The sequence below is a fragment of the Mobula hypostoma genome, chromosome 3, assembly GCF_963921235.1.
Source record: "Mobula hypostoma chromosome 3, sMobHyp1.1, whole genome shotgun sequence".
Taxonomy (NCBI): domain Eukaryota; kingdom Metazoa; phylum Chordata; class Chondrichthyes; order Myliobatiformes; family Myliobatidae; genus Mobula; species Mobula hypostoma.
Genome location: NC_086099.1, coordinates 48,902,797 through 48,928,681, shown reverse-complemented (window position 1 = coordinate 48,928,681; position 25,885 = coordinate 48,902,797). Strand labels below are relative to the sequence as shown.

Below are 25,885 nucleotides of genomic sequence, written 5' to 3'. Positions count from 1 at the left end.
GAGCTGTCTCGATGTGCCGAATGGCCTACTTGTGCTCCTATATCTTACGGTCTTATGGACAGTAGACATTACCGTCACCAAGAAGAGGTGCGCCAGGGACAACCCCCACTTGAAGGTGACCTCCCTCTTTGTAGTGTTCCTGACAATCACTGCCATCCTGTTCGCTTGTACAACCAAGGGCTTCTGCAGTTTGGGCCTCAGATTGCCCCAGCAGGTGAGCCCAACTCCTCTTCGTAGTCTTCCAGAGCATCCACCGAGGGCCTCGGCCTCAGGCATTTCGGGAAATTTGGGGTCTCCCATCACTCTCGCTACTTCTCCAGGCTGTAATATGATTGATTTTGTCTGGGTGAACCACACAGTCCCTCATCTAAGGTCATTATCTGCCCCAGTATGGTCACACACTTGCTCAAAAGCAGTTGGAAACACTGGGTGAATGGACATTTTTTTCAGAAAGCTGTCTCTTGCTCTCTCTTGCAAGCCCCCATTAGCCTCCTCACAATAGGAGTATTTGTTCCCACAAGAATTGAAACCCTGCCTTTCTCAACGGGTTGTGGACAAACCATCGCTAATGTATCAAGGACCTCAGCCACTCCCACATCTGCCTCCAAAAACTCCAGCTTCTCTGACAAATTACCATCATACGGATGATCACCTGCACTAGGACCCCAGATCTGAGTGGTATCAATGGTAAATGATAAATGCGTCAAATACTGTTTGTAAAACGAACGGTGCAGCAAAGGGACCTGTGAGCCTGTGTCAAGTATGACTCTAACATAAATACCTCTATCCGTAGTGATACACTGGAGCTTGGCCCCACTAAGCCTTCAGGAATAGAGTTTTTTGCTTTAGGGTGTTCCTTGATATATTGCTGGGAATGTGTTCCCCCCCGAGATGCCAGGCTGTTCCGTCACTGGGTCTCTTGTAAGTTTCCCAATGTCTGTCTCTGCTTAGGTACCTGGGGGCTCACCCTCCGAGGGGTTTCGCATCGTTCACACTCCCGCCTGGTGTCCCTCTTCACCACAGTTATAATGGACAATACCGGCTGCATCACTTCTCGAGGGACCCTGGCCACTAGCAGCCCGCTGCATAGTCTGTGCCCTTTGGGCATCTGCCTCCCTATCAGCTCCATTGTACAGGGGGACCACAGCCGCTGATAACAACCGGGACATCTCAGTTCTCAACTCTGCCACGATCTCCTTTACCGCTCCCTGGGGTTGGCTATCCGTGGTCACTTCAACGCAGGGGGCTACAACCGAGGACTGTACCCTGCTGACGGAGCCTCCCTGTGCCTCTGACACATTCTCTTCCTTTCGTACTTCTCTGATCAGTTCAACAAACGGTGGGGGGAGGGGGGCAGGTCTTACGAGACAGTCGGAGGCCTCAAGGGATCAGATCCTGGGACTGGGCACCTTTTGCTATTTGGTCCATTCCTAGCTGATCCACCTCAGCCGTCTGAATGGTCCCTCTACGCCTCGAGCAATTTAGTTGCCTCCCTAACCAAAAAATGTAGGCAGAAAGCTTCTCCCCCTTCTCCTGACACCTGTTCTGAAACCCCGTCATGAGCTCCAGTGGGCTTCCCATCGCGCCAAACACCTTTTCTAGCACTTGCATGTAGGCCACAGTGGTGATCATGGCAGATATTGAAACAATGTTTCATCGGATTAAAGTACCAACAGAAGGTGCAGATTTGCTGAGGTTTCTCCCATGGCCTAATGGTGACCTCAGCCAAGATATAGTTGTACATCTCTTTGGAACAATGTCATCACCGAGCTGTGCCAATTTGGCCCTTAGGAAATGCGCAGAAAACAATGAAGAAAAGTTCAGCCGGGAGGTGGTGAATAAGGTTTTGCATTGCTTCCATGTTGATGACTGCCTTGTGGCTTTTGACTCACAAAGTAAATAAGCAACAGATGTAGTATTGCTGCCATGTTACCAAAAGAGCAAAGAGCGAAAGACATGAATAATTTGGATTTGGATCAAGGTATACCTTTGGTGGAGAGAGTACTGGGTGTGCAATGGTGAATTCATTCTGATACTTTGAAATTTAGGATCATGATCCAGGTAGACCACTCACCAGAAAGGGTTCCACCTATCATCCTTAAGAATCTTGAGTCTGGTGGTGCTATCTGCTAAGAAGATCCTACAAGATCTATGTAAGGAAGATTTTAGATGAGATATCAATATAGCAACATTAGTTGCTCATGAGTGGACAAGCTGGCTGGAAGAACTCTGCCAGTTGGAAGAATTCAAGGTTGTTAGATGTTTGAAGCCACTGGATTTTGGAGAAGTCACTGCTGCAGTTACATAACTTTACAGATGCAAGCAAAGATGGCTATGGAGCTGCGACCTACGTATTTTTGCACAACATGCACTCTGTGGTGCACAGTATTTTTATCGTGAGAAAATCTAGGGTAACTCCATTGAAGTCAGTTTCTATCCCTTTTTTGGAGCTCACTGCTCACTGGAGCTACAGTTGGCAAACTGTATGGACGTGTGGAGGAAAGAGTTGCACATGGAACTTCATGACTGTTTTGTGGTCTGATAGTACTGCGCTGAAGTATATCAAGAATGAAAATTCTTTGCAAACGGTTTCAGAAATTCTTCAGGTCTCACAGGCATTTCAATGGAGGTATGTAAACATTTCAAACAATCTGGCAGATGAGGCCTCTAGAGGGTTTAAGCTGAAGGTATTCCTGAAGAATGAGTTATGGGTGTCAGGGCCTCAGTATCTTCTTCAACCCGAAAGGGAATGGCCTGTGAATCCCGATTGTTCTTGAGAACTCCTGCTAGATGATCCAGAAGTCAAGTGAAGTGTTGCAATGAATGCCATGCAGATTGAAGAGGAGGTGGACACAGTAACATGTATAATCCAACACTTCTTGATTTGGACCCTGAGGGAGACAGTGGCCAGGATTTTTAGATTTAAGAAACTGTTCTTGTTTCTTAGTCTGAAGAAGAAGTAATTGAACATTGTTCTTGTTCGATCTGACTTGGATGAAGAAAACCAAGGGAATTTTTTGGAGAGAGAAATTGAGAAGGCCAAAGGTTCAGATCATCCGAGGTTGTCTCTCGGTGGAAGAAGTCAGAGAGGCTGAAATGGAAATCATTGACTTCATCCAAAGAAAGAGATTCCTAGATGAATTCTCATGTTTACAAAAGGGAGAAAGTGTGAAAAGTAGTAGCCGTATTTTCAAGCTCAATCCAATACTTGAAGATGGTGTCTTAAGAGTTGGTGGATGACTTAGTAGGGCAACCATGCCTGAAGAGTCTAAACATCCTGTTACATTGGCAAAGGAGCTTCATATCACAGACATCATTCTGAGGCATGTGCATCAAGAGGTGGGATATAGTAGATGTAATCATATGTTATCCAGATTGCAGCATAAATACCGGACTCCTGGCACTAGTACAGCTTTAAGAAGAATCCTATCTAAGTGTGTTGTTTGTCAACAGTCTCACGCATCTCCAGGATGCCAGCACGCGGCAGAGCTACCTCTGGACAGGGTCTCTCCCAGTGAACCTCCGTTGATATGTAGGAGTAGACTACTTTGGACCTTTTGAGGTGAAGAGTAGAAGGAGTACAGCGAAGCTCTATTGGGGTCATATTTACCTGTCTGGCTACTTGAGTTGTTCACATTGAAGTGGCATCTTTTTTAGAGACAGATTCCATCATTAACGCACTTCGAAGCTCTATAACTGGTTGTGGATTACAGGAGGAATGGAGAGGGGCTAACCTCTATTGATGTCAATGGATCTGGGGTTGAGAGGGTGAACAGCTTTAAGTTCTTCAACATACACATCATCGAGGACCTCACATGGTCTGTACACACCAACTGTGTGGTGAAAAAGGCACAACAGTGCCTCTTTCACCTCAGACAGTTGGGGAAGTTTGGTATGGGACCCCAAATCCTAAGAACTTTTTACAGGGGCACAGTTGAGAGCATCCTGACTGGCTGCATCACTGCCTGGTATGGGAACTGTACCTTCTTTAATCGTAGGATTCTGCAGAGAGCAGTGCGGACAGCTCAGCACATCTGTAGTTGTGAACTTCCCATAATTCAGGACATTTACCAAGACAGGTGTGAGAAAAGGGTCCGAAGGATCATTGGAGACCCAAGTCACCCCAGCCACAATCTATTCCAGCTGCTACTATGCGGGAAACGGTACCACAGCATAAAAGCCAGGACCAACAGGTTCTGGGACAGCTTCTTCCTCCAGGCCATCAGACTGATTAACTCATGTTGATTTGAGTGTTACATTGACTGTTATATTTATTATAAATTATTATAAATTACTATGATTGCACATTTAGATGGAGACGTAACGTAAAGGATTTTACTCCTCATGTATGTGAAGGATGAAAGAAATAGGGTCAATTCAATTCAATATAGCAAGATGAGGACTGGTTCATGAACTACACTCTGATAATGCAACAAACTTTGTTGGAGTAGAGCGTGAGTTTCAAGAAGCCATTGAGAAGTGGAATTATTCACAGATCAGTGACATCCTTTTTCAGAAAGGAATAAAGTGGATATTTACCCCCCCCCCCCTTCCCCTGGCTGGTTTATATCTTGGAGGAGTGTGGGAAAGATTGATCAGGTTTCTGTGAAAGGTTCTCACTTCCACTGTGAAGGTACAGAATCTTGACAATGAGGATTTTTACACAGTCCTTTGTGAAGTAGAGGCTATTATCAGTGGTCATCCAATTACTAAGGCATCCTCTGATTCCAATGATTTGGAAGCACTAACACCTAACCATCTGTTGCTTCTGAAGATTTTACCATCGTAACCACTGGGAGAGTTCCAAAAGGAAGACATTTATGTTTGTCATGGACATGTCATATTTTTTTTGGAAACAGTTGGTCAGGAGTACTTACCAGAGTTACAGGAATGTCAGAAATAGTTAGGTATAAAATGCAATTTCCTCCCAACAGACAGTGTGCTTATAGTTGATGACACAGTGCCTCAAAACTCATATATCATGGAAAGTGTCATTCAGATAGAAGAGGATTTGCAGTGTCAGCAGTGGTGGTCAAGTCACTGCCTGTCTGCTCCCGACATCCAGTTCAGCTCCTCTCTCCTGCTCCATATCCAGCAAGAAACTCTTTCTGCTTCTTCCCCTATCCTTCAAGCTGCTTGGTTCTTGTTGGCCCAGAGCAGACAGCAAACTCCATGTTGATCTTGCCAGGAACCCTCTCCAGCTAATCTCCATGGGGAATAGCCACGTCTGCCATCATTTGTCCCTGCACTCCTGCACTAAGGACTGGTACTATAGGACCTTCCTCTCGTGAGCCTCCCCGCATCCTTCTTCCCTTGGTACTGTGAGTTCCACCAGGATGATTTTCATGTCTTCAGTGGACCACAGTACAATGGCTGGTTGAAGTGTGGTTAGCACCACCTCCGAGAACTGTAGCTTCCTCCCCACATCGACCCTCATCTCCCATGATTTGTCAGTTTGCAGCAGATTGGATTTAGGCCTCTTTGATATGTCTGGCGTGGCCCTCTCCTTGGCGAAAATGACTGCCTGTTTGCATCTCTGCCAGCTGGTCTCTTTTTACGCCTCTTCTGCTCCAGTGTGTCAGCAAGGGACAACACCACCTATACCATCCTTGTGTATGTGTGCCAGTGAGCCTGCTGACCACAAAGCCTGCAGTTAGGGTTGTCTCTCAGCCCCCATGTGTACAGCTGTGATGGTGTAGGGAGAGTGCCATACACAGACCGCAGGAGAAAAGAAATGCCGAAGGGCTGCAGTCTCCAAAGCTCTGCCCAAGTGATCTTGCATTTGGGAAGATCCTATTTCATCCAGGCGCCCTGCGACCCCAATTCCACTGCCTTTGATACCCGCCTTTCATCCTTACCGTTCTGAACATCTGCCTTGACCGTGTCCCGCCTAGCCAGTTGCATTCCCCCATTGTTGGAAGTGTGCTGAGCAGAGGCCTAGCTTTCCCAGGCTTGGGTTGCCAATAATGTCTCTAAATTGAAGGGAGCTCACTGCCTGGTCTATGGCCGAGTCGGCGGCCCACTTTTGGCCTGTTCTTGTTGTGACTCCTGCTTGGTTTATTAGCTTGTCATCGGAGCCCCTCAGTGTTAACACAACACTGCACTTTGCCACCTTGAGCTCCTCCATTACCAATGACAACGCGAACTGTAGCTGGCCTGATCTTATGTAGAGCCCCACTGAAGAAAAACTCGGGGGCTAGGGGGGATCCCCAGCCACCTCCACAGGTGCAGAGGAGTTTTGAGCATTTCTTGTATACCTTGTAGGGTTTACCGCTTGGTCCTGGGGCAGCAGATGATTTTGCTCTCTTGATGATATCCTGGAGCTCCTGCCACATTTAGCTAGGCTGTTAGGATTCTTGGTTGGGGAACTTTTGAATTGAATTCTAGTCCCTGATTCCTATGGGGATCGCTATGTGGTTCCTGCAGAAATTCTTCCACCTTCTGCTTTGAGTTGGTTAAGGTGCCAGATTTTCACTGGCTGAGAAGAGACGTAGTGAACCTGAATTATTTTTAACAAACTGTGCTCTCCTTCTCTCTTTCTCCCTTCTTCTCTTTCATAGCTGCTCCACCCTCCTGAGCTTGGGCAGCTGCTCCTATAGTTTGCTGGTTAGATCTTTGACACCTTCTTATTCAGCAGGCGAATTATTTTTGAATTGTTTGTCCAGGGTCTTTATCTTGCTTCTCAGGTGGCGAATCTCCCTTTCCCTCCTGTTTGGTTGTCATGTTGGTTTATGATCCCCTTTCTTATCCATTGGGCCGAATCACTCTTTAGCAAAATTGAACACAATGACTGAGGGGGATTTTCCTGTAGACAGGTCCTGCCCATGTAGTTTCCAAGATGCAATCCGGGTCATCATCGAACTGCTTCCAGGATACATTGTCTGATGATCTAGATCATCTGATCTTCTTCCGTTGATGAATGGATTAGAGCAGGGTTCCCCAATCTTTTTTGCACCGCGGACCAGTTTAATATTGACAGTATTCTTGCGGACCAGCCAACCGGGGGGTAGGGGGATTGGGGTGTTCAAGTAGTGTTAAACTCACCTCCACACGTCTTTTACAGTTAGGGTTGCCAACTTTCTTACTCCCAAATAAGGGACAAAAGTAGCAGTCAAATCCCGGGACACTTTAGCCCAGGAAAGACTACCATGACCTTAAAGCCTTGCGCAGGCACCTCTGTGCGCATGCGTGCCGATTTTTTTTTTCCCCCACAAATCGGTTTTGCCTTCATCTTCCCAACTATACTCTACATACATTATTTCTACTTTATATGGGCTGTGTATTTATCATATCATTCCTGCTTTCACTATATGTTGGTGTTATTTATTTTCGGTTTTATGTGTTATTTGGTATGATTTGTTGGGTTATTTTTTGGGTCTGGGAACGCTCAAAAATTTTTCCCATATAAATTAATGCTAATTGCTTCTTCGCTCACGCCATTTCGGCACGAAAGGTTTCACAGGAACGCTCTACCATAGCGGCGGAAATACGGGACAAGGGCAGTCCCGTATGGGACAAACCAATTTAGCCCAATATACGGGATGTCCCGGCAGATACGGGACAGTTGGCAACCCAATGTTCAAGTTCAACAGTGCGTGACAGGGAATGAGGAAAGGTGCAGCTGACTCATATCGTTTCCTCATGGCCCGGTAGCACATGCTTTGCGGACTGGTACCGGTCCGCAGCCCGGCGGTTGGGGACCCCTGGATTAGAGTGTCAAAGGGGCACTCACTTGGTCTCTTCTTTGGTATTTGGCGCCTTGGGTGCAGAGAGATCTTCAGCTCAGTGGGGTGTTTTCTGACGGGAGTTCTCCATCGTCTCACCAGCTATTGCGTCCGTGCGTTGCATTTGAGTCGCCTTCTTTCCACAGCTGAACCTGCTTTGGTGTATCTTGAGGCCTTTGATGTTTTTGCAGATTTTGCTGCAATGGCACTTTGCAATGAACGCCTCCTTGGTCGGTATTGTTTGCTTGAGCCATCTTGTTACCATATTTCCAGTTCTGGTTATTGCTGTTATGTTCTTCCCGCACATCTCCCCTGAGGACTCTGGGGGTATTGTGTGTTTAGTTCATTTTATCCATAGCTTGTATGGTGCCATTTTCTGAGTTCTGCACGCATGGTTACTAGCAAAGAGAAAGCCACTGTTGAAAAAAACATGATATCTTAGCTAGAGTTTGCCAGAAGGCATGTGGGAGACTCTGAAGTTAGCTGGAAGGAGGTTCTATGGTCTGATGAAACCAAAATTGAGCTTTTTGGCCATCAGACTAAATGCTATGTTTGGCATAAGCCAAACACCACACATTATCAAAAACAAAAATCTCTACTGTGAAGCATGGTGGTACCTTCATCACGCTTCACTGCAGCAGGCTCTGGAAGGCTTGTGAAGGTGGAGAGTAAAATGAATGCAACAAAATATAGGGAAATCAGGGAGGAAAACCTGATGCAGTCTACAAGAGAACTGCAACTTGGGAGAAGATTTGTTTTCCAGCAAGACAGTGACCGCAAGTATAAAGCCAAAGCTACATAGGAAAGCTACAACAGTTAGTGTCCTGGAGTGGCCAAGTCAGAGTCCAGACCTCAATCCAATTTGAAAAGGGCTGTTCCCTCACGATCCCCATGCAACCTGACAGAGCTGGAGCAGTTTTGTAAGGAAGAATGAAGAAAAATTGTGGTGTCCAGATGTGCAAAGCTGGTAGAGACCTATCCACACAGACTCAAGGCTGTAATTGCTGCCAAAGGTGAGTAGTTATTCAGTCAATTATTTTGTGTTTAATAATTGTCATAAATTTAGACCAATTTGTAGAAATTTGTTTTCACTTTGACATGAAAGAGTCTTTTCTCTTGACCAGTGTCAAAAAGCCAAATTAAATCCACTGTGATTCAATGTTGTAAAACAATAAAACATGAAAACTTCCAAGGAGGGAGTGAATACTTTCTATAGGCAGTGTACTCTCTTTGTCCTCGTTTGTTTAGATAGTTGAGAGGGAGTGAGCTGGGAATTATATTTTTATATTGATCACTTAATTACACTAATTTGAATGCAAATTATTCTTATCTCTCTATATCACTAATTTAGTTTTGTTAGTTTTTTTTATCGCTGTGAGATCATTCATCTTTGCTGGTTTTGTAATAAAGGATCTGAATGTACTTTTTTGACTTGGAACTCAGTTATTAGGAAGCATGTCATACAGTATCAATTCCTGTACTCAGGCTGTCAGTGGTTTTGGTTTGTTTTCAAGTAACTGCTGCAGACCATGAATGCCACATTTTGGCTGTTTGAACAGGATGGGTATCATTCTTCTAGCTTATTATGAATATGGTTGCCCCACCAGTTTATGAGACGATTTCACCCTCTTTTGTGATTAAAAATTTGGCAAAATACCATTGAATTCACAGCTAATGTTTCTGTACCAAAACATAATGGAAGAATATTTTGCTAACATCTGAAGTATGCAGAAGTCTGTGTACCCTAATAATAGTTTTGATGCATTAAAAATCCTCTGTATTGAGAAATCTAAATTATTGTGGGGGAGGGATTTGGCAGGAAGAGTGACAATACTCTTCATTAGATTTTCTTTGAAGGATACTGCAGCAACTCCCAGTTCCAATATTAGCTGGTGAAGGGCGTACTCACTTAATAGCATGATCAGCTTTCCAATTTAAGCAAGGAAGTGATCTTACTGAGAGTGAACTTTTTTGTTTGAAGTGACAGGGGATCAAGCAACATAAAACAGTCTGGTGTGCTACAGATTTCATGCCTTCTGCTGACAATAGCATACAGAAACTATTGTTGCTCAGATATTTTTAACTACTGTGGAAAAAGTCAAACACTTTATTAGCAAGATTACTGTCTGGCCTGATTTTTCTTTGAAATTTTATTCTGGTAATATTTTCAAAGGCAATTTAGTTCTTCCATGGCTAAAGTTTCATTAATTCACAGTCGTCATTCCTGGGCTTCAAGAATTTTAGGTATTATAGCACTGGCACAAATATATTATTTGTATTTTGTTTATGGAAATTATACTTCAAGTTTTTCATATTTTTAAGTAAATGATTTTCAAAATCAGAACACATGCTGATAACAGTATTCTCTCAATTTAGTAGCCTTTGGAAAACTAATTGTTTTTTTTAAAAAAAAGATGAATACAATTAATGCATTTCAGTTGGCACTATCATTTAATGTTACATTGCGTGACATTAGGAGTTTTCAAATACAGTGGATTCTGGTTAACTGGGAAGTATCAGGCCAGTACATTTCAAAGGTTTCAAAAGTATATTTAATGTCAGAGAAATGTATACGATATACATCCGGAAATGCTTGTACTTCGCAACCATCCATGAAGGTGGTACACTTTAAGGACAAACTCCAAGGCAGAGTACAAAGTAAATGGTAGGATACTTGGTCGTGTGGAGGAGCAGATGGATCTGGGGGTACATGTCCACAGATCCCTAAAAGTTGCCCCACAGGTAGATAGGGTAGTTAAGAAAGCTTATGGGGTGTTAGCCTTCATAAGTTGAGGGATAGAGTTTAAGAGTCGCGAGGTAATGATGCAGCTCTATAAAACTCTGGTTAGGCTGCACTTGGAGTACTATGTCCAGTTCTGGTCGCCTCACTATAGGAAGGATGTGGAAGCATTGGAAAGGGTACAGAGGAGATTTACCAGGATGCTGCCTGGTTTAGAGAGTATGGATTATGATCAGAGATTAAGAGAGCTGGGCTTTACTCTTTGGAGAGAAGGAGGATGAGAGGAGACATGATAGAGGTGTTAAAGATATTAAGAGGAATAGATAGAGTGGACAGCCAGCGCCTCTTCCCCAGAGCACCACTGCTCAATACAAGAGGACATGGCTTTAAGGTAAGGGGTGGGAAGTTCAAGGGGGATATTAGAGGAAGGTTTTTTATTCAGAGAGTGGTTGGTGCGTGGAATGCACTGCCTGAGTCAGTGGTGGAGGCAGATACACTAGAGAAATTTAAGAGACTACTAGACAGGTATATGGAGGGATTTAAGGTGGGGGATTATATGGGAGGCAGGGTTTAAGGGTCGGCACAACATTGTGGGCCGAAGGGCCTGTACTGTGCTGTACTATTCTATGTTCTATGTAAGACAGAGAAGTGCCCCAAAGAATGAATGACAGTTAACTGTTAGAACCCCAAAGTCCCCCCCAGCTCCCCTCCCTCTCACGCATAAGCAGCAGCAAACAACAATACCTCTCCCCCCACCGGCAAAAAAAAGCATCGGCACCCATCACCGAGCACTCAAGCATGCAGCAGAAACAACAGCAAATACACAGGCTTGCAGTACTCCAAAGACTACGTGTTCTCCTGGTATTCGACATGCCACAGGCTCTCTCTCTCCCTAATAGGGAGAAAGAGATGTCTCCATTTTACAGTAAGAGGGGAAACATGACAAACAACTCACTGGTTTACGATGTTAAAAGTCCGTTGTGTCTCTTTTTCCGAGCTCTGTGCCCAAAGATCTCAGGTCTCAGGGCACACAGCCAAAGACCTTCCGGCTCCCACGACACATCGGTCTGTCAGGACTCCGCCCTTTGATCCGCCCATCTCTAGAGCCCTGAGATCCTAGGCCTCCAAAGGCACGTTCTTGGCATGTCAGATAATGGCCAGTCGTGAAATCCTCAGAGCGGGTCCCATTCCTGCAGAGAACCGAAGTCAGCGTGTAAGTAACTCCAGGTCAGGGTCTTCAAAAGAACCCTGAAAGGGGAAAATAGAAATATTAAAGATGGAAATAAAGCCGTTTCCGAAGATGCAAGCAAAGGAGTCGCCGTTTAGTGCCATCATTTTGGCCCAATTGATGGAAGTTTCATTGAAATAGTTAAAGATGTTTAAAAAGATAAACTGAGTAATATATATTTAAATGAAATACAGAACAAATTAGTACACTACCGATTTTACTACAGTACTATAAAACTGTATTAGTTGTCGATGGAGGAATTCATCTAGTGTATGCAATGAACAAAATCAGCACAGACACCTAGTGCAGATAATGGACTGCCTTCATACAATACTATCAACGATTGCATCCTACAAATATTTATTTTCATTATATCATTCAAGATGATTGTTGATACCTTCAAATTCTTCGTAGTTCTTAATTTGTTGTAGTGAAATGATTTCATTTTCAGCCCGGCCATTTCTGGATGCTAGAAACCACAATGAGCAAAACAGTTCCGAATTGCCTTAGTGCTTTTGTCTCACCAACAACCTGCAACAAAAATCACTGCTTTTTGAACACAAACACATGCAACTGATGCTGTTTACAAACTATTCACTCTAAGCACAGTGTAGTGTCTAATGGCTACAGAAGTGTGTGTGACTGATGCTAGTTAGAACCTGCTCAATAACAATCTCCCGCCCCAGTTAAGTGGCGTAGTGTCCCAAATAAGCAAAGAGAATCCGGGCAGTTTTCTTAATTAGTTTTTGTTCTTTAAGACTTGTCCCAAATACAGCAGCTGCTCCAATTAACCATTGACTCAATTAAGCAGAATCAGAATCGTTGGATGATAGAAGACAAATGAATTACTGGTAGTACTTCTTAGAAAATCATCACTGTAGATTTTGCAGAGTTATGCTGTCAATAGTTTTACCATGAAGGAAATATCCATCACCATTTCCATCAGCACAGGAGCACTGTAGGGATGTGTACTTAGCCCCTGCTCTATTTGCTTTACACCTATGACTGCATGGCTAAGTATAGCTCCAACAAGTTTCCTGATGACACCACTGCTGTGAGCTGTATCGAAGGTGGTGATGAATCAGGAGTAGTGCCCCATCACTGAAGTGTTCCCTCAATATATGGACTTTTCACCTCATGTTCCACACAGGAGGAAGATTTAAAATTTGGCTGAGTGATGTAATAACAACAACTTCTTACTCAATGTCAATAAGACCAAGGAATTGATTGAAGATTTCAGGAAGGGGAAACCAGAAGTCCATGAGCCAGTAATCTTCGGAGGTTCAGAGGTGGAGAGGGTCAGTAACTTTAAATTCCTGGGTGGCACTATCTCAGAGGACCTGTCCTGAATCCATCATATAAATATAATTGCAAAGAAAGTGCGACAACACCTTTATTTCCTCAGAAGTCTACAGAGATTCAGCATGTCATCAAAAACGTTGGCAAACTTCTATAGATGTGTAAACGTGTGATGGAAAGTGTGCTGACTGGCTGCATTACGTCCTGGTATGGGAACACCAATGGCTTTGAGCAGAAAATCCGATAAAATGTGATAAAGTTTAAGGGAATGGGGGATTCTCAAGTTCCCTGTAAACAATGAATTAAGTACTGACTATGTCTGTGACTGCAGTGTGTTTGAATAATGTCTCATAGCTGCTTTCTTTGGAGCAAGGTAAGGGTTAAAGTTCTATTGGGGATATTCTATAGGCCCCCTGGGAGCAGCAGAGATACAGACGAGCAGATTGGGAGGCAGATTTTGGAAAGGTGCAAAAATAACAGGGTTGTTATCATGGGTGACTTTAACTTCCCTAATATTGATTGGCACCTGATTAGTTCCAAGGGTTTAGATGCGGCAGAGTTTGTTAAGTGTGTCCAGGACGGATTCCTGTCACAGTATGTGGACAGGCCGACCAGGGGGAATGCCGTACTAGATCCAGTACTAGGTAATGAACCGGGTCAGGTCACAGATCTCTCAGTGGGTGAGCATCTGGGGGACAGTAACCACTGCTCCCTGGCCTTTAGCACTATCATGGAAAAGGATAGAATCAGAGTGGACAGGAAAATTTTTAATTGGGGAAAGGCAAATTATGAGGCTATAAGGCTAGAACTTGCGGATGTGAATTGGGATGATGTTTTTGCAGAGAAATGTACTATGGACATGTGGTCGATGTTTAGAGATCTCTTGCGGGATGTTAGGGATAAATTTGTCCCGGTGAGGAAGATAAAGAATGGTAGGGTGAAGAAACAATGGGTGACAAGTGAGGTGGAAAATCTAGTCAGGTGGAAGAAGGCAGCATACATGAGGTTTAGGAAGCAAGGATCAGATGGGTTTATTGAGGAATATAGGGAAGCAAGAAATGAGCTTAAGAAGGGGCTGAGAAGAGCAAGAAGAGGGCATGAGAAGGCCTTGGCGAGTAGGATAAAGGAAAACCCCAAGGCATTCTTCAATTATGTGAAGAAAAAAAGGATGAGAGGAGTGAAGGTAGGACCGATTAGAGATAAAGGTGGGAAGATGTGCCTGGAGGCTGTGGAAGTGAGCGAGGTCCTCAATGAATACTTCTCTTCGGTATTCACCAATGAGAGGGAACTTGATGGTGAGGACAATATGAGTGAGGTTGATGTTCTGGAGCATGTTGACATTAAGGGAGAGGAGGTGTTGGAGTTGTTAAAATACATTAGGACAGATAAGTCCCCGGGGCCCGACAGAATATTCCCCAGGCTGCTCCACAAGGCGAGAGAAGAGATTGCTGAGCCTCTGGCTAGGATCTTTATGTCCTCGTTGTCCATGGGAATGGTACCGGAGGATTGGAGGGAGGCGAATGTTGTCCCCTTGTTCAAAAAAGGTAGTAGGGATAGTCTGGGTAATTATAGACCAGTGAGCCTGACGTCTGTGGTGGGAAAGCTGTTGGAAAAGATTCTTAGAGATAGGATCTATAGGCATTTAGAGAATCATGGTCTGATCAGGGACAGTCAGCATGGCCTTTGTGAAGGGCAGATCGTGTCTAACAAGCCTGCTAGAGTTCTTTGAGGAGGTGACCAGGCATATAGATGAGGGTAGTGCAGTGGATGTGATCTATATAGAAACATAGAAACATAGAAACATAGAAAATAGGTGCAGGAGTAGGCCATTCGGCCCTTCGAGCCTGCACCGCCATTTATTATGATCATGGCTGATCATCCAACTCAGAACCCAGCCTTCCCTCCATACCCCGTGACCCCTGTAGCCACAAGGGCCATATCTAACTTCCTTTTAAACATAGCTAATGAACTGGCCTCAACAGTTTGCTGTGGCAGAGAATTCCACAGATTCACCACTCTCTGTGTGAAGAAGTTTTTCCTAACGTCGGTCCTAAAAGGCTTCCCCTCTATCCTCAAACTGTGACCCCTCGTTCTAGACCTCCCCAACATCGGGAACAATCTTCCCGCATCTAGCCTGTCCAATCCCTTTAGGATCTTATACGTTTCAATCAGATCCCCCCTCAATCTTCTAAATTCCAACGAGTACAAGCCCAGTTCATCCAGTCTTTCTTCATATGAAAGACCTGCCATCCCAGGAATCAATCTGGTGAACCTTCTTTGTACTCCCTCTATGGCAAGGATGTCTTTCCTCAGATTAGGGGACCAAAACTGCACACAATACTCCAGGTGTGGTCTCACCAAGGCCTTGTACAACTGCAGTAGTACCTCCCTGCTCCTGTACTCGAATCCTCTCGCTATAAATGCCAGCATACCGTTCGCCTTTTTCACCGCCTGCTGTACCTGCATGCCCACTTTCAATGACTGGTGTATAATGACACCCAGGTCTCGTTGCACCTCCCCTTTTCCTAATATGGATTTTAGTAAGGCATTTGACAAGGTTCCACACGGTAGGCTTATTCAGAAAGTTAGAAGGCATGGGATCCAGGGAAGTTTGGCCAGGTGGATTCAGAATTGGCTTGCCTGCAGAAGGCAGAGGGTGGTGGTGGAGGGAGTACATTCGGATTGGAGGATTGTGACTAGTGGTGTCCCACAAGGATCTGTTCTGGGACCTCTACTTTTCATGATTTTTATTAATGACTTGGATGTCGGGGTAGAAGGTTGGTGGTGTTGTAGATAGTGTAGAGGATTGTCAGAGATTGCAGAGAGACATTGATAGGATGCATAAGTGGGCTGAGAAGTGGCAGATGGAGTTCAACCCAGAGAAGTGTGAGGTGGTACTCTTTGGAAGGACAAACTCCAAGGCAGAGTACAAAGTAAATGGCAGGATACTTGGTAGTGCGGAGGAGCAGAGGGGTCTCGGGGTACATGTCCACAGATCCCTGAAAGTTGCCTTACAGGTGGATAGGGTAGTTAAGAAAGCTTATGGGGTGTTAGCTTTCATAAGTCGAGGGATGGAGTTTAAGAGTCGCAATGTAATGATGCAGCTGTATAAAACTCTGGTTAGGCCACACTTGGAGTACTGTGTCCAGTTCTGGTCACCTCACTATAGGAAGGATGTGGAAGGATTGGAAAGGGTACAGATGAGATTAACCAGGATGTTGCCTGGTTTAGAGAGTATGCATTATGATCAGAGGTTAAAGGATCTAGGACTTTACTCTTTGGAGAGAAGATGAGAGGAGACATGATAGAGGTATGCAAGATATTAAGAGGAATAGATAGAGTGGATAGCCAGCGCCTCTTCCCCAGAGCACCACTGCTCAATACAAGAGGACATGGCTTTAAGGTAAGGGGTGGGAAGTTCAAGGGGGATATTAGAGGAAGGTTTTTTACTCAGAGAGTGGTTGGTGCGTGGAATGCACTGCCTGAGTCAGTGGTGGAGGCAGATACACTAGTGAAGTTTAAGAGACTACTAGACAGGTATATGGAGGAATTTAAGGTGGGGACTTATATGGGGGGCAGGTTTGAGGGTCGGCACAACATTGTGGGCTGAAGGGCCTGTACTGTGCTGTACTATTCTGTGTTCTATGTTTGCTCAGATCTACATAGATGTCTCTGGGCTTTTCACACCTTTTGATTTTGACAAAAAGCAATACCTGATGGAAGTTAGACAGAAGCATAAATTTGACAGATGTTCTTAGCTTTGTAATTAAGTTGTGGCTCCAGCAAACCAAGTAGGACATTCTTTTCTTTAATTAAGGTGGCTGGAGTGTCTAACAAATTGATTGTACTTCTGTATCAATAGTCCATTGACTTGACCGGAATAGTTATCAAACTGATTGTTCTCTGTATCAGTAATCCATTGACTTGACCAGAACGGTTAACAAACTGATTGTTCTTTTGTATTGGTGGCCTTATAACTTCTGACAATTCTGACATCGGGCAGTGAACTTGTAGAACCGCTGGGGAGATGAGAAAGGGTCTCTCCCTGATGTCGGGTCCAAGTTCACTCACCAGCTGAGCTCCAAGAAATAAACGGGTGAAAAGATAAGTAACGATCTTTTTGTGCTGTCGTTATTTGATCCAGCAAAGTTACGTTTACAAAGATAGTGGGATTCGGTCCAGTATAACATGGGTGGAACCCTCATCTACATCTACATGAAACAGTGCCGTAGAAAAGGAGCATCCATCATCAAACATCCTCACCACCCCGGCCATACTCTTTTTTTTATTGCTGTCATCAGGTAGAAGGTACGAGAGACTCAGGACTCATACCAGCAGATTCAAGAACAGTTACTACCCCTCAACCATCAGGCTCTTGAACAAAAGGGGATTACTACACCCATTTAAGGACTCTTTCATTTTATTTTATGCTCGTTATTTATTGCTATTTATTTATATCTTCATTTGCACAACTTGTTGTCCATTGATCCTGTTTACTGTTACCATAGGGTAGATTTGGGTAAGTTTTGTTTTGTTTGTTTAAAGCAGAGAGAATGCCAGGCAGCATGTTGGAATGCACCTCTTGCAGGATGTGGCAAGTCAGGGAGACCTCCTGTGTCCCTGACAACGACACCTGCAAGAAGTGCATCCAGCTGCAGCTCCTAACAAACTGCGTTAGGGAACTGGAGCAGGAGCTGGATGACTTCCGGATCATTCAGGAGAATGAGGAGTTTATAAATAGTAGCTTCAGGGAGGTAGTTACGCCAAAGGAGCAGCGCACAGGTAATTGGGTTACAGTCAGGCGAGGGAAGGGGAAAGGGCAGGCAGAGCAGGGTTCCCCTGTGGCCATTCCCCTCAACAACAAGTAAACCGATTTAAATACAGTTGGGGGGGATGACTTATCTGGAACAAGCTGCGGCAGCCGGATCTCTGGCACTGAGTCTGGTTCTGTAGTGCAGAAGGGAGGGTGGAAGAAGAGGAGAGCGGTAGTGATACGGGACTCAATAGGTAGAGGTACAGACAGGAGGTTCTGTGGTCGTGACAGAGACTCCCGGATGGTTAATTGCCTCCTGAGTGCCAGGGTCAGGGATGTCTCTGATCGCGTGCACAGCATTCTGAAGTGGGAGGGTGATCAGCCAGATGTTGTGGTACACAATGACGTAGGAAGAAAGAGTGAGGAGGTCCTGAAGAGTGATTATAGAGAGCTTGGTAGGAAGTTAAAAAGCAGGACCTCAAGGGTGGTAATCTCAGGATTGCTACCTGTGCCATGTGCCAGTGAGGGTAAGAATAGGATGCTCTGGCGGATCAACACGTGGCTGAGGAACTGTTGTAGGGGGAAGGGTTTCCGATTTCAGGATCATTGGGACCTCTTCTGGGGCAGGTGGGACCTGTGCAAGAGAGACAGGTTACACCTGAACTACAAGGGGACCAATATCCTTGCAGGGAGGTTTGTTAGTGCTATTGGGGAGGGTTTAAACTAGATTTGCAGGAGGATGGGAACCAGAGTGCCAGAGCAGATAGTGGAGCGGGGGTGAAAATAAATGATGTTAAAAGTTCATGCAAAGTCACAAATAGAAGGGTTGTGTGTGGTGGTAATAATCTTCTGAGGTGTGTCTATTTCAATGCAAGGAGTATTGTGGGGAAGGCAGACGAGCTGAGGGTGTGGATTGACACATGGAATTACGACATTATAGCCATTAGTGAAACTTGGCTACAGGAGTGGCAGGACTGGCAGCTTAATGTTTCAGGGTTCCGATGTTTCAGAGGTGATAGAGGCAGAAGAATGAAGAGTGGGGTGGGAGGGTGATATTGCTAGTCAGGGAAAATGTTATAGCGTGCTCAGGCAGGACAGATTAGAGGACTTGTCTACCGAGGCCATATGGGTGGAGCTGAGAAACAGGAAAGGTATGACCACATTAATGGGGTTGTATTATAGACCACCCAATAGTCAGCGAGAATTGGAAGAGCAAATCTGCAGAGAGATAGCAGACAACTGCAGGAAACATAAAGTTGTGATAGTAGGGGATTTTAATTTTCCACATATTGATTGGGACTCCCATACTGTTAAAGGTCTAGATGGGTTAGAGTTTGTAAATTGTGTTCAGAAAAGTTTTCTAAATCAATGCATAGAGGTGCCAACTAGAGAGGATGCAATATTAGATCTCCTATTAGGAAACGAGTTAGAACAGGTGACGGAAGTGTGTGTAGGGGAGCATTTTGGTTCCAGTGATCATAACACCATTAGTTTCAACTCGATTAAGGATAAAGATAGATCTGGTCCTCGGGTTGAGGTTCTAAACTGGAAAAAGGCCAAATTTGAAGAAATGAGAAAGGATCTAAAAAGCGTGGATTGGGACAAGTTGTTCTCTGGCAAGGATGTGATTGGTAAGTGGGAGGCCTTCAAAGGAGAAATTTTGAGAGTGCAGAGTTTGTACATTCCTGTCAGGATTAAAGGCAAAGTGAATAAGAATAAGGAACCTTGGTTCTCAAGGGATATTGGAACTCTGATAAAGAAGAAGAGAGAGATGTATGACATGTATAGGAAACAGGGAGCAAGTAAGGTGCTTGAGGAGTATAAAAAGTGCAAAAAATACTTAAGAAAGAAATCAAGAGGGCTAAAAGAAGACATGAGGTTGCTTTGGCAGTCAAGGTGAAGGGTAATCCAAAGAGCTTCTATAGGTATATTAAGAGGAAAAGGATAGTATGGGATAAAATTGGTCCTCTTGAAGATCAGAGTAGTTGGCTATGTATGGAACCAAAAGAAATGGGGGAGATCTTAAATAGGTTTTTTGCGTCTGTATTTACTAAGGAAATTGGTATGGAGTCTATGGAAATAAGGCAAATAAGTAGTGAGGTCATGGAACCTATACAGATTGAAGAGGAGGAGGTGCTTGCTATCTTGAGGCAAATCAGAGTAGATAAATCCCCAGGACCTGATAGGGTATTCCCTCAGACCTTGAAGGAGGCTAGTGTTGAAATTGCAGGGGCCCTGGCAGATATATTTAAAATGTCGGTATCGACAGGTGAGGTGCCGGAGGATTGGAGGATAGCTCATGTTGTTCCGTTGTTTAAAAAAGGCTCTAAAAATAATCCGGGAAATTTTAGGCCAGTAAGTTTGACATCGGTAGTAAGTAAGTTATTGGAGGGAGTACTAAGAGGCAGAATCTACAAGCATTTGGATAGACAGGGACTTAATAGGGAGAGTCAGCATGGCTTTGTGCGTGGTAGGTCATGCTTGACCAATCTATCGGAGTTTTTCGAGGAGGTTACCAGGAAAGTGGATGAAGGGAAGGCAGTGGATGTTGTCTACATGGACTTCAGTAAGACCTTTGACAAGGCCCCATATGGGAGGTTAGTTAGTCGCTAGGTATTCATGGAGAGGTAGTAAATTGGATTAGACATTGGCTCAATGGAAGAAGCCAGAGAGTGGAAGTGGAGGATTGCTTCGCTGAGTGGTGGCCTGTGACTAGTGGTGTGCCACAGGGATCAGTGCTGGGTCCATTGTTATTTGTCATCTATATCAATGATCTGGATGATAAATTGGTAAATTGGATCAGCAAATTTGCTGATGATACAAAGATTGGAGGTGTAGTGGACAGTGAGGAAGGTTTTCAAAACTTGCAGAGGGATTTGGACCAGCTGGAAAAATGGGCTGAAAAATGGCAGATGGAGTTTAATACAGACAAGTGTGAGGTATTGCACTTTGGAAGGACAAACCAAGGTAGAATATACAAGGTAAATGGTAGGGCACTGAGGAGTGCAGTGGAACAGAGGGATCTGGGAATACAGATACAAAAATCCCTAAAAGTGGCGTCACAGGTAGATAGGGTCGTAAAGAGTGCTTTTGGTACCTTGGCCTTTATAAATCAAAGTATTAAGAACTGGAATGTTATGGTGAGGTTGTATAAGGCATTGGTGAGGCCGAATTTGGAGTATTCTGTACAGTTTTAGTCACCAAATTACAGGAAGGATATTAATAAGGTTGAAAGAGTGCAGAGAAGGTTTACAGTGATGTTACCTGGACTTGAGAAACGGAGTTACAGAGGAAAGTTGAGTAGGTTAGAACTTTATTCCCTAGAGCGTAGAAGAATGAGGGGAGATTTGATAGAGGTATATAAAATTATGATGGGTATAGATAGAGTGAATGCAAGCAGACTTTTTCCACTGAGGCTAGGGGAGAAAAAAATCCAGAGGACATGGGTTAAGGGTGAAGGGGGAAAAGTTTAAAGGGAACATTAGGGAGGGCTTCTTCACACAGAGAGTGGTGGGAGTATGGAATGAGCTGCCAGATGAAGTGGTAAATGCAGGCTTACTTTTAACATTTAAGAAAAACATGGACAGGTACATGAATGAGAGGTGTATGGAGGGATATGGTCCAAGTGCAGGTAAGTGGGACTAGGCAGAAAAATAGTTCAGCACAGCCAAGAAGGGGCAAAAGGCCTGTTTCTGTGCTGTAATGTTCTACGGTTCTATGGTTCTATAGATTTGCTAACTATGCCTGCAGAAAAGAATCTTAGGGTTGTATGTGGTGACATGTATGTACTCTGATAATTAATTTTACTTTGAACTTTTGAACTTTGATATACTCTGTTTTTACAGGGCAAGGATGGATATGTGATGTTCCGTAATTGTCAGTGGATGGTTGACACAGAAACTGCTCCCAGTCTCTCTACTGTTGTCATTAATCATTTTGAATCAGTAAAAATTGTTCAAGGACTTAAGAAATGTAAATCTGGACATCGCATGGGTTTAATCAAAGTCTCACACTCTGCATCCGTAACAGGTATTTTATGTTCTTCTGTTGAAAGAATTTGTCTAGAAATTGTTTTATGCCTGTGTCTTTTGGTTTGTGACAGGTAAACAATCATTCTGTTCAAAGCTGTGGATGAAGCCCAAACCACTGTGTGCTAGTGAACAGGACTTGCATGAAGAGAATTCCTTTCTTCTGCTGAGCATACAAATAACATCATTTAAATTAAGCATTGGAGATCAGGAATCAGAAAATTAGGGATTGATGGTGATTGTTAAAAAGAGGTTAAGAATGAGAGCATTTGGGGAGGATGCTGGTTGGGTAAATTGACTACTGGCAAAATTGGGAGGCATGGATGAGGCATTAGTTGGGGGTTACATGTTAAAAATATTGGTTAGTAATACACGGTCTCATCATTATATGAACATGGTTGGTAGTCTAGATAATGGTGCTTAGTCAGGAGAACAGTTGGTGTGGTAGGTATGTCTTGCAGATTGTTGGACAGAGTAATTGGATGAGGGTTGTTTCCTTGCTTAGGGTTGCAGTGGGCTGGGAACTGGATGATACTGAGTAAACAAATTGGAAGGAACTGCCTTGAGGGCAGTTCCTTGCATTGGATTGACTAGCAATGAAACAAGGTTCACAAGTGCTTGAAGGCCTTCTTTTGCATGAGTGTTTCACAAGTGAACATAAATGTTCAAATGACAATTACAGAAGTGATACCCAGTCACATATTACATATTATTAGATGCCACTGTTTATGTCCAGTTTTCTCTGTGCATTAGCTTGTCAGACACATCGCGAATCTAAAAGGACATTAATGTTCTGTGGAATCTATATGTAGGTCCTTTATTTTCAATCACATTTTATATTTAATTGAAATTAAATTACATGGTACATAAAAATGATGCTAGTGAATCCAATTTCTAGGCAAACAACAGGAATTCTGCAGATGCTGGAAATTCAAGCAACATACATCAAAGTTGCTGGTGAACGCAGCAGGCCAAGCAGCATCTATAGGAAGAGGCGCAGTCGACGTTTCAGGCCGAGACCCTTCGTCAGGACTAACTGAAGGAAGAGTGAGTAAGGGATTTGAAAGCTGGAGGGGGAGGGGGAGATGCAAAATGATAGGAGAAGACAGGAGGGGGAGGGATAGAGCCGAGAGCTGGACAGGTGATAGGCAAAAGGGGATACGAGAGGATCATGGGACAGGAGGTCCGGGAAGAAAGACGGGGGGGGGTGACCCAGAGGATGGGCAAGAGGTATATTCAGAGGGACAGAGGGAGAAAAAGGAGAGTGAGAGAAAGAATGTGTGCATAAAAATGAGTAACAGCTGGGGTATGAGGGGGAGGTGGGGCCTAGCGGAAGTTAGAGAAGTCAATGTTCATGCCATCAGGTTGGAGGCTACCCAGACGGAATATAAGGTGTTGTTCCTCCAACCTGAGTGTGGCTTCATCTTTACAGTAGAGGAGGCCGTGGATAGACATGTCAGAATGGGAATGGGATGTGGAATTAAAATGTGTGGCCACTGGGAGATCCTGCTTTCTCTGGCGGACAGAGCGTAGATGTTCAGCAAAGCGGTCTCCCAGTCTGCGTCGGGTCTCACCAATATATAAAAGGCCACATCGGGAGCACCGGACGCAGTATATCACCCCAGTCGACTCACAGGTGAAGTGATGCCTCACCTGGAAGGACTGTTTGGGGCCCTGAATGGTGGTAAGGGAGGAAGTGTAAGGGCATGTGTAGCACTTGTTCCGCTTACACGGATAAGTGCCAGGAGGGAGATCAGTGGGGAGGGATGGGGGGGACGAATGGACAAGGGAGTTGTGTAGGGAGCGATCCCTGCGGAATGCAGAGAGAGGGGGGGAGTGGCCACACATTTTAATTCCACATCCCATTCCCATTCTGACATGTCTATCCACGGCCTCCTCTACTGTAAAGATGAAGCCACACTCAGGTTGGAGGAACAACACCTTATATTCCGTCTGGGTAGCCTCCAACCTGATGGCATGAACATCGACTTCTCTAACTTCCGCTAGGCCCCTCATACCCCAGCTGTTACTCATTTTTATGCACACATTCTTTCTCTCACTCTCCTTTTTCTCCCTCTGTCCCTCTGAATATACCTCTTGCCCATCCTCTGGGTCACCCCCCACCCCCCGTCTTTCTTCCCGGACCTCCTGTCCCATGATCCTCTCGTATCCCCTTTTGCCTATCACCTGTCCAGCTCTCGGCTCTATCCCTCCCCCTCCTGTCTTCTCCTATCATTTTGCATCTCCCCCTCCCCCTCCAGCTTTCAAATCCCTTACTCACTCTTCCTTCAGTTAGTCCTGACGAAGGGTCTCGGCCTGAAACGTCGACTGCGCCTCTTCCTATAGATGCTGCTTGGCCTGCTGCGTTCACCAGCAACTTTGATGTATGTTGCTCCAATTTCTAGGCAGCTGTTTTTCCATTATGTGTACTTAAATGCTTGTAGAAATACCAGTAATCAACAATCTGATTTTCTTCTCCTGACAGTATGTTCAATTGCCCATTTCCATTGCTATTTGATTTTACTCCTCCTAAAATGGTTTGTTTAAAAGAAGTGAAGTACACCTTTTGAAAATAATTTACCTCTGATTAAGTTATCAAGACTAAATACATTCAGACATTTCTATCATATCTCCTCTTAGCCTTTATTAATGAAGTGGAACTTTTTAAAAGATGTTCTGTAACTTTTAGTAAATATCTATATTAAGAATTTTAATATTTATGTCTAGTCTTGTTCTACACTCACTTGTACAATTGTAGTTGTTAATCCTGTATTATTTCTTATGTCATTTGAAATTAAATGGCTTATATTGATAGTGAGATGTTTGATGCTTCTGTAGTTCATTATCATTTTGTATATTGTATAAAAGTACTGAATTTAAAAATTGCTTTCTTTTAATATCTAATCACTTCAGGATTATGAAATAAATAATTTTGGATAATAAGTATTTACATTGAACAGATCAACTACAGATGATTTTTCTCATTCATACATACTGTTTTAATAAGTACAATTTAGATTCATATAGCATGGAAACGGGCGCATTGAGTCCATGCCAACTATCAAACACCCTTTTGCACTCATCCCATTTTATTCTCCCCACATTCCTGTCAATTTTCCCTTATCTCCTACCACTCATCTACACTTTAAGGGTAATTTATAGTAACCAATTAACCTACCAACCCACACATCATTGTGATATGAGGGCAACTTGGATCACCCAAAGGAAATCCTTTGCAAAGAAAGGGAGAATGTCAATGTTTCTCAGAAGAAATCATCATTTTGTTTATGACTTTATTTTAAAAAAGGGGAATTTTTTTGTTTTTCATTAATGTAATCTTTCAAACTCAAAAATATTGTTTTGTTGTTTCTTAGATTTTGAAAAGAAAGCTGATGACAAAATTGTAGTTGCCCCTGTTCCTGAAGTGGAAGGAAGGATATATCACGTAACTGAGGAAATGAAACAACACCTTAGGCAACTACGCTCTGAACGAGAAATAGGCCAAAGGACATTTTCCTTAGATCTTCATAGTGCAGATAACACAATTGGTTGTAAATTAAAGTAGTAACTTAATCTGTGTATTTTCAGGATTAAATTTACTTGTTATTCTATTGTAAAATCTTTTTTTAAAGGAAAACTTTTTTTCTCGACAGATTTGAGTAATGTGAAATCCCTGCTCTGATTTTTTAATGAAACATCCACAAAAGGTTGTTAATTCAAAATTAACTGAAGAAATTCTTCATGAAATAAAAGTGGATTCTTGATCTTTAGTTCTCATCTGTCTTGTCAAGTTGAATCTAAAAACGATTCCTTTTCTCATTTAAGATAGACTTCCCTGAAAATATTAACATTTAGTATCCTTATTTCTGAGCTTGCATCTTTACACCTTTGTACTTTTATATTTTGCTATGCTTTGGAATTGGCAGTAATATAATGAGACAACACAAAATGATTGAAGGGTTATTTAATAGGAGAAGTGCATAGCTTTCAGTAAATTTGGAAACATTATTTTTCCATGTCTTAAACATACTCGCACATACTGTATTTGGCCTGACTTGTAGCTGAAATGTTAAGTGAGATATATCTGGCACTCTGTGTAATTGGTAAAGATAT

The 25,885-nt window shown here is 43.6% G+C and overlaps 1 protein-coding gene across 1 annotated transcript in view; it reads left to right on the top strand.

The window, feature by feature from the left end:
* Nucleotides 1–25,337, top strand: part of nt5e (5'-nucleotidase, ecto (CD73)) — a 94,311-nt gene extending 68,974 nt beyond the window's left edge. The window contains exons 7-8 of the mRNA XM_063042448.1: nucleotides 21,590–21,773; nucleotides 25,147–25,337. Of these exons, the coding sequence (XP_062898518.1) occupies nucleotides 21,590–21,773; nucleotides 25,147–25,337 (375 nt within the window). The remainder of the gene's footprint in view (nucleotides 1–21,589; nucleotides 21,774–25,146) is intronic.
* Nucleotides 25,338–25,885: the final 548 nt, after the last annotated feature.